Source organism: Mixophyes fleayi, chromosome 5, assembly GCF_038048845.1.
Source record: "Mixophyes fleayi isolate aMixFle1 chromosome 5, aMixFle1.hap1, whole genome shotgun sequence".
Lineage (NCBI taxonomy): Eukaryota > Metazoa > Chordata > Amphibia > Anura > Limnodynastidae > Mixophyes > Mixophyes fleayi.
The window spans coordinates 255,520,942-255,530,802 of NC_134406.1; the positions used below are offsets into that span (position 1 = coordinate 255,520,942).

General features: G+C 38.8%; 1 protein-coding gene across 1 annotated transcript in view; it reads right to left on the bottom strand.

Moving 5' to 3' along the window:
• Positions 1-9,661, bottom strand: part of RSPO2 (R-spondin 2) — a 98,766-nt gene extending 89,105 nt beyond the window's left edge. Inside the window, exons 1-2 of the mRNA XM_075213960.1 lie at positions 9,062-9,661; positions 8,519-8,777 (exon numbers count right to left, since the gene is read on the bottom strand). Of these exons, the coding sequence (XP_075070061.1) occupies positions 8,519-8,612 (94 nt within the window). The 5' untranslated portion in view covers positions 8,613-8,777; positions 9,062-9,661. The remainder of the gene's footprint in view (positions 1-8,518; positions 8,778-9,061) is intronic.
• Between the last annotated feature and the right edge of the window lie 200 nt (positions 9,662-9,861).

Consider the following 9,861-nt stretch of genomic DNA (forward strand, 5'->3'; position numbering starts at 1 on the left):
ATCCAGTTAATCAAGCAGTTTAAAGTAAAAAAAAAAAAAAAAAAAAAAAAAACCAATACATGTAATGTCCACAGTTTTAAGGGGGAAGTCACATCAGCCTCGGGAAAGGAGTCTGTACTGAGATGCTGCCTCTGGTGGTCCCCTAGGACACAAAAAGGTCAAACACTATAGCCAGACCTAGTTGTAGTCTTCCCATTGAGCAGCCCCCTTTCCCGTAGAATTTAAGGGTTTCACCAGTGCTTAGTTTCCCGCATGTCTTGTGCCTGCAACTAAAGTTAGAAGCCATTGCCTGACTATTGTCAACAAATGGACAGATGTGGTACAAAACAAGTAGGCAAACTATCGAGGTCAGGGCAGTCAATAAGGTCAGGGCAGGCCGCAAGAAAGTTGGTCTGAAACAGAGTAAAGGTCAGTAACAGTAATCCAATAGGCAGCCAGTAAGCAAAACCTATAAACAAGCATCTGGGTGATGTCAGGACCAGACCTATATATGGCATCACTTTGTGGCATGCTCCCTCAAGACTAAGCGGAGAATAGTAAGCTCAGACTCAGGCAGACACTCCTACAAAGGTGCAGCACAGGCATCTTTCAATGACCTGTCTACTTGCATGACTATGTAAGTGAGGTGGGCTGCATCATGAGTTGGGAAATGGAGGCAAGGGGTAGTCACAGACCATCTGATAGTGGAAGGAGTAGGATCTACCAACAGTAGAGTGTAGTGATTCAAGGCCACTGTCAAACGTCCATTTTTGTTTTTTCATTTTTAAAGATAGCAACAGGGAGTGCCATAGGCATACCTTGTCCCCCTTTGGATGCAGCGCCCCACCCCTGCTGCTTTTTACCTTGTGATATCATTGCCTAGCACCACACTACGATGGAGGAGCAGCAACTATCTGGCTGCTTCTCCTCTATGTCAGCGTCCTGCACTTCATGGTGTCATTAACATCAATGGAAGTGTAACATTATGTCACTTGTTCAGGGGTTTAAGCATCCTAATTAGAGATGCTCAGGCTCGGTTCCTCGAGAACTGAACACACCCGACCTTAGGGGATCCGAGTACCGAGCCGAGCCGGCTCGGTACTTTCGCGCACCCTCGGAATCGAAAACGAGGCAAAACGTCATTGTTACATCGCCGGATCTTGCGAGTTTTGGATTCCTTTTTAAGATCCAACATAACAATGGGTGGGAGTGAGGACCCAAGGACAATTCCATCTTGCACCATTTTTCTTTTCTGCCACTGCTGTGTGCCAAGGTGTCCTATATGTGCTAGGAACTGCCGTGTGTTTGTGTCATTGCTCTGTCGCTTACCATCCAGCCAGGTCGCTGCAGTATTTGTCCGAAAGTGTATGAAAATAATATTGTGACCTGTGAGGTCGTCAAAATTAACTGCAAATGACTTGAAATTAGTGTTATTGAGTTTAATAATAATGTAGGAACAAAAAAGAGCAAAAATGTGATTTAAGCATATTGTAGGATTTTTTCTAAAAAAAATAATAAAAAAAAATACAAGGGCGGTTTTGCCAAAGCCAAAACATGAAGCTAATCGAGACCCAAAACCAAAACCAGTTCACGGGGGTCAGTGAGCATTTCCAATCCCTAATCATTGACACCCTAGGCAACCATCTAGCTTCATCCAACAGTAGCCAGAACCGGCGCTACCAATTGCAGACTTCACCAAGCTTGAAGTTACATTTTCCAAAGACATTTCTAACTTGGAGCTTAGGGGCAAAAACTATTCCTGCCTTTGAAGATCTTAAAGGATTGAGATTCACAAAAGGAATATATGTTCTTTATTATTATTCAAAGAAAAATAAATAAAAAAACTCAGGCATGATTAGTATACTTAAATTCTAAAGATCTTTATTTGCAACGTTGTTTTCTGGGGCAAAGCAAATATGAATTTACAAATGGTTGTATTCCATTACAAATTGAATGGTCTACCGTTGGGTCTTGCAACAAAATACTTTTGTCCCAAGTTCTTTTTAAGAAGAGTTCTAAATAACTTAAATCCCCCACTTTAGCTTTTCTTCTTTTATAGGAGTTTGTCACAAAGCGAGAACAGAAATGTTGACAGTGTACATCCACTGTTGAATGCGCTTACCATAAATATTGAGGATTTTATTTCGCTGGTAATCAAATGTTCGCCATTGGAACAGGTTTAGCTCATGCTCCTGTGGTTAATCCACTTGTTCAGTGTGGTTGGAGATCAATTAAAACCGGCTTAAGTTATTGTAAATGGGACAATTCACACAAGTTGAGTTAGATCTCTATTCACTCCCCTCACTCACAATACAAATACTTAAGCTGTGCAGTAAAGCAACTATCACCCTGACTGTCTAGCCAGCACTATAAGTAGTTCCACATTTAATTAAAGACACAGTATACCCTTTGTTTGCCCACATTGTCAGGTCACTTTTAAGCATTGCAATCAAATTCAATCTGGTAAAAAGAAAAAAAAAGAAAAAAAAAAAGAATTCTACAAAACATCTGTTGAACCAACTTCAAAATAAACCCCACTTTATAATCTAATGTTTTAGTTACTGAAAAATTTACAAGATCTTAAATGCTTAAACCATTTTGCTGGGGCATTTTACGAGAGGTCGGTATGTTTAAGTAGTACAAGGTTTATTGTGCTCAAGAAAGACATGGTTTACAGTACAGGTATGCAATGAACTTGTTAGCAATAACAATCGGACAATTAGATGCCGTCGGAAAAAAGTTCTAACCAGATGCAGAACTTGACAAGATACATAAACTAACAAACATTTACAAAACAAGACTAAGGGCTAGATTCTAGCTGTCATTTTGTAGAAGGTACTAAATAAATAAAAAAGCTAGAATCTGATTGGTTGCTATAGGCAACATCCCCACTTTTTCAAACCCGCAGCTTAGTAAATCTAGCCCTAAGACGTTTTGCCTTTATTAGAAGGACTATAATACACAAGCAATAATAGGCATTCAAACTAATAGGCATTCAAACTTCTTTGAGTGGCATGAGTAATTACAAGGTGTACAAGACAGTTGTTAGAAACGTCTAAAACAAAGAGCATAGCCCTCTAGAGAATGTGGATATTTTAAGTAATTTGCAGTTTCAGGGCAATGTATAAAAATACATTGCGAAATTATCTTTTATATATTATTTAGAATATCTTTATAAATTCTAAAACTGGTCATATACGTACAGATGCAGCGGCTCCGCTCTACAGAATATGTGGCCATAATTGCCTACTTTTTGGAACTCTCCTCTGGTAGATTCTGAAGTAACATTAAAAAGGTGCTACAAGGTATCACCTTAATATCCTTTGAAGTTTACATTACCTACATATAAGTCACTCAATTTCGACCCCTTAGCCTTATTAACTGAACTTCTCATAGCACTGGCGATCTTTCTCAAGACCACTACACCCCAAAATTTAAATTTTTAGATGAAGGCAAAATACATTGTTCAATGTTAACCTGACCATCATCTGTAGCTCTGTATTACCTACCCAACTCCATTACAGACAGCTGAAGCTACTCCCACATCTTTAAGACAGTGTCCTGCTGGGAACTGTTTCAGGCCAAAATGCAGAGACTGCAGTCATTTGCGCTCCTGTGACATCACTGGCCCCGCCCCATGTATGATTTCACTAGTCCACAGATTGCATTTCTGCCCAGCAAGCTGTCACTTAGTCTGTTTAGTTAGAGAAGTAACTACGTCCTAATGACAACCTCCTGCTGATTAACAAGGAGAGCATAGCAGCCATATTTAGTTAAATGTAAAACACCTCCGTTTTATTCTCTGCATGATTCCGCTCAATTTACATTTCCTGGCTCAAAAATGCCTTTTTTAATTGATTCCACTTCTAGACAGTTATCCTGAGAATGAAATTCCTGCTATTCAGTGTATACCTCGTCTTGTGAATACCCCCCCCCCCCTCTTCCCCAAATCTGCTAAATTCTATCAAATCCCAAACCTTGCAGAGTTATTTACTTATCTGTAATGATATTAAATAGACCAAAGATTTTCTGACAAGAGCTGTTTAAGCATGCACAATCACCAAAATTTTAAATTGCTTCTAATTTGTAGCATAATGACTTTGAAATAAATTGACTTTTCATTTAAAATGATTACGATGTACTGGAAATCAGGAGCGGGTTGAAAGTCATTAGTCCATATGTACACAAATCAATGCACAAGACTCTAAAATCATGACCAGTTCGGGAAATTGGAGACCTCTTAACCTAGGCACAACTAAACCATGATGTATGTTACATAAACTTAAGTGCTAGATTATGCAGCACAGACAGATAACGGTCAGTGTTACAAGAGATTATGCCAGACCTACTTACAAGCAACCACATGATCAATAAATGGTTCTGTGATCCCATGTTTCACACTGCTCTCATATTTATTGTCCTTGGACATTAGCCAGGATGTAATGTCAATGATCATTAAATGAGGTAATCGCATATCAGATATTTATATTTCCATCAAGAGCCCATAAAAAGAACAAAAAAAAAAAAAAAAAACCTATCACGGTGGAGATGCCACATATTGTCAAATTTTTGTTTGTCCTCTAAAGTAACTGGAAAAACAAAAAGGTATAAAAAAAATATCAAACAGGTTTCTTTATTTTGAGCAAAAAGCCATAAATCTCATTTTATGGTCATCTAGGACCTATTTTCTCATTCCTTCTGAACATATACACAAGTGTCCAACAGGAGGGTTCCCAACCCCAGCACATAATAGGTTTTATCCAACCGAGGGTCAGAAATCTTCATCATCAATTTATATAACGCCACTAATTCCGCAGCGCTGTACAGAGAACTCACTCACATCAGTCCCTGCTCCAATGGAGCTTACAGTCCAAATTCCCTAATATGCACACACAGAAAGAGAGAGAGAGAGAGAGACTAGGGCCAATTTGATAGAAGCCAATTAACCTACTAGTATGTTTTTGGAGTGTGGGAGGAAACCAGAGCACTCGGAGGAAACCCACGCAAGCACGGGGAGAACATACAAACTCCACGCAGATAAGGTCATGGTCAGGAATCGAACTCATGACCCCAGTACAGAGAGGCAGAAGTGCTAACCACTAAGCCACCGTGCTGCCAAATCCTTAAAGGTTTCCAGAAGCCAACACATTAGCGCTCATTATCCAGCTGATCAGAGGCAGACATACTTCGAACACCCCCCTCCCCCGAATGTCCCATAGTAGGATATTAAGAAAGACCTTAAAAATCTGATCAACCAACCAGGACATGGTTGAAGGTATCAACAAGGAGAAGAGCATACACGGGATTGATTAGGGTGTCTTCTGAAGGCGTGAGGGGTTGAAATTGGTTTTTACTGGCACATAACCATTGATACAAAGGAGTCCATCAAACTGTACATTCCACATACATCAATTTGAAGATCTTATACATTATAAGACCTCACATTGCTTTAAAAAGCCCCATTACAGAGCAAAAGCAGTATTATTACAGGGGAGAGTCGAAGTTTGTCTTCCCCAAGATATAGAATATAGATAGTTGTAGAATCTATATATTTATCACAATATAAATAGCAAATAGATACATACTGCTCTGGGAAAACCAATAAATTATGAGCCCTGCAAAAATTAGCAAGTGTATTGCTAGAGACAGAAGTGCAACAGTTTTTCATATTTGAATTACTAAGGCTGGGGGGTCGGCGAACTGGCACCTATCAGTCCCCCCTGAGCTTTTCTATGCATTATTAATGATCAAATCATGTCAGCATTGTGGCTGAGAGCAAACAAACCAAATGCATTAGTCTAACAACCAAGAAATTGCAATGTATATTCAGAACAAAGATTGTAGTTGCAGGCTGTACAGAAACAAAGCACATTAAGGGAGGGAAATAAAGAATTGCTACACAGTAGACAAGCAAACATGGACTGTTATTACCCACACAACCTATTTATAGAGCTGATAATAGTATATTAAGTAGAACAGCATTACATTAATATTTATATACGGGCTAAAATATTCTGTAATAATATTTTGCGGTCGTACTAAATGGAGGTCTTGCAAATCACTTTGCTAGAATTCCTCAAGTGCTATTTATAGGACAAAAGGTTGATTATAGCTTATATAAGAAACCGTATAGAACACATACCTTGCTGGGTTTTGGAATTCTTCAATTTGTTCTCCTTTGTGACTTTAGAGAAACTGCTTTATGGTTATTGGCTGTGAAATTTGAAGGGAGGAGCCTAGCTATATTATTAACTCCCTATGTACTAGAACGATTTAGAAATTCCATACATTGCAAGTTAACACATTCTTGTAATGATGACAAAAGGCAGTGGTCTCCTGGCTTTAAGCCAAAGTGATTATTGTTAAAGTAGATCAGACTCATTCTAAAAAGAGCCGTTTCGGTGAATGTTTATTGAAAATTCTGGGAGTAAGTAGACCTTAAAATTTGTGTAAGGAAACTATATTATACACTAGAAAATTAAAAGTCAATCCAGCGTCACTCAACCCTAAAACAATTCTGAACCACAGTTTAAAGACAAATTAGTCAATTAAAGTAAATTTCCATTCAATGGGTAGGGGGAGGAAAGGAAAAAAAATATATATCCATCAGGACACAGTATAAAATTTTACAACATCAATATTATCCAGCATCATATGTGTGATAACGTTGTATATATGTATGCTCTATAAATAAATTTAATAAAACCTTTCAAAACATTTTTTCTTCAATAATGAGCTTGATGTCATCATTATCCATGATGTAATGAACTTTGCACATGAAGCCTCCTTTCCTCTAAAGTCATTAGATTATCACTAGGCATCTCCTGCACTGGGATTCTATAGAATCGGGTCAGTATTCAACCTCAGGAAATAATCAAAGCTACCAAATTCTTCATCACCGAATGCACAATTTAGAAATTCACTAAATGACCCCCTCCATCATGGATGCAAAGGAGAACCTACATACATTCTGTTTGATCATATTAAAAGGCTAAAATATAAACATTTTGTTGGGTTCACTATTTCCCAAACAAATGGTCAAATGGAAAAACTACTCCATATATTCACCAACCAATTATAAAGGTGCTTTTTTCTCATGTTCCTTATGACACTTTCAGCTTTTTTGCTTCTCCCGAATAAAAGCTCTTTGGCTATTTTACAATTTTGGGCACATCGGTTTGTAGGATTTAAGCAAAGGATTCATTTGAAATGTTATAATAGAAAAGATAATATGAGTTAGTTACCAAGATAGAATAAAATTGAAAAAGTGAGTTAACTCATAACAACCAATCAACAACATGTGGGACTAGTTGCTAGGGGTTACTACACATCTGAAGTTTGTTAGTAAATAACCCCCATTAATCAATTTTGTTCACAGAAGCCTTAATTGGCACATGTGTATAATGCTAAAAGTCATACAATGTTACATAGAAATACGGGAGCCCATTGTTGATTATAATAACCACATCGGTTCTCAGCCTTACCTAGTTGGGAGAATAGTCTGTCCCTTCCTCCATAAATATAGGCAGCTATAATAATGCTACATATGAAAAGGTCTCCCTATTTAATATAATTGGAGGCCATATGAATAAGGTGATCATGCTTTGGGCAAGACATCTCAAAATTTAGCTTGAATGAAAGTGTATTTTGAAAAGTAAAGGAGTAAGAAATGCTGAACTTCCCAAGAATATCTCAACTGGTTTTGTGGTTGATTACTCTGGGATAATAATATTGCACTTTTAGGCAAAGCAAAAACAAAACATTCTATTTAAATATAAAGAAAATACATTTGTGGTATGTATATTTAGAGCTCTATATGCGATTCCTGGATAGATTATGTCCATCAATTAAAATGGGCAACTCTATGGGGTGCTATACACAAATAAAATCCATTTCCAACATAAATAATATATACATACAATACACAGGTAATGTCAGTATATGTAGGAGCTCCAGTAAATAACACCAATATTTATAACCAGACAAATATAATGCCATTAGTTTAGTGTTAGAAAGTGTGTAAAATAGTGCAGCTACCCTGTTACTTATTACATATATTAGAGCCACTTCGGATTTCCGATCTCTATATGAAGTTTCTTGGACTTGTGCAATTATATGATCACTTGGTGCCTAAGTGACTTCCAATACTATAATTTACAGTAGGAAAGGCTGTATCCTATATATCTCTACAGGACTGGCTTAAGTGTTTGTTACCCCTCCAAAAATAAATAGCCACAATTAGAGTGGACATGTTTATAACACCTAGAAATCTGCTACAATATTGTGCAGTCAGGTCATATAATTCCAGCGCTTTACACTATGTTCCTGTACAGCATCACTCCACCTATAGTCCCAGTAGGGAAAATGCAGTTGTAGTGTGAGTGGCTGCGGATAATGCACAGACATACAAGTGTACAGCACAAGCAGCAGCTCCCAGTAACAGCAATACAGATCAGATAACATAGATGTTTGCAGAAGACACGTGTGTGCTGTGCAGCAGTCCCAGTACTAGTCCCCACTATCAGTCCCAGCCACTGACCTCTTTTGCTCCGTCTCCAGCGGTTGGCTTGACAGTGGCTGTAATCCACACAGTTCAGGATGATAAGAGCGAAGGAAAAGAGTTTGAATTGCATTTGTGCAGGTGTTAGACGCAGGATAATGCAAAATATATCGATACAATATAGAGTCTCGTGAGCAAATTAAGGACGTTTTCGGCCACTTAGCGGCGACGACAAGAGTTGAGACAAAGTATCGATTCACTCTTCCAAACTGCCATCTCCCGACAACATCGGCACAACCTGATTGAGAGAAATCAAAAGACAGCGTCTATAAAACCACCAAATCAAAGAAATAACTATATTATACAAATTGTATTCCCTTAGCACTGATCAAGTCACTGCTGCAAATACATTAGCCAATTAGCACTTTAAACAGATCTTTTTAAAGTAACTAATCATCTTAATGGAATGAGGGGGAAGTCATTAAACCGATCCAGGTAATTGGATTAACAGGACAAAGCCACCTGTTATCCAGCATCCCTGCTGCATTACACTTAGGAAGTCCTTTAAAAGTCTAATCTTACCTAATAAGTAGCAATCCAGTAACTCGTGTGTTTGGTTCAATAATCCCCACCAGAAATCAATTGAAGTCTCTTCTGATCGGCTTGCAATCAAGTCTATGGAAACTCTTGGAAGTTTTGGTGATCACTTAGATCCAGCTCAGATCCCTGGCTGGAGAGTCTTGTGGTAAGGTTTCTAGCTTGCCATCATACAGGAATCCTGATACTTTCTATCCAGAGACCTGGAGTGTGTTAGGGGGTCCAGCAGAATGCAGCAGGCGGTCGGCTCCTTTATACAATCAGATCATGTATGTATGACTTGTGGTCCTCAGTCTCTCTCAGCGCAGACTGTGTCCCTCTGTGAAGGTCTAGGCATCTAGTGGCAGGTTTGATGCTCCAGCTTGGTGCTCTGGTCCTTTACGCTCAGCATCCAGACGTCCTAAATAAAGCAATGCCCTCTAAACTGATCCTCCTCTTTCCCTCCCCTTATTAAGCCCAGCACAGGATGATTTACTCACAGCTTTCTCACCTACGTTATCTCCACACTGAAATAACTTTCAGACCTTCAGGACAGCAAAACGAACTTGATTAGACTTTGTCATCCTCACTCTGCCTGCAAGTGTAATGTGGTGTCTGCAAACAGACAGCTCTCTGCTCTGCAGCAACAGCGTGTTCCTGGCTCCTCATTGTAACCCTTTAACTGCCCACACTATCATTTCAACCTCTACATTGGTAGGCAACCTGTCTCTCACTCTCTCTCCAGCTGTTGTGGAACTACAAGTCCCAACGTTGCGCTGGTAGTCCTTGGGATTTGTAATTCCACA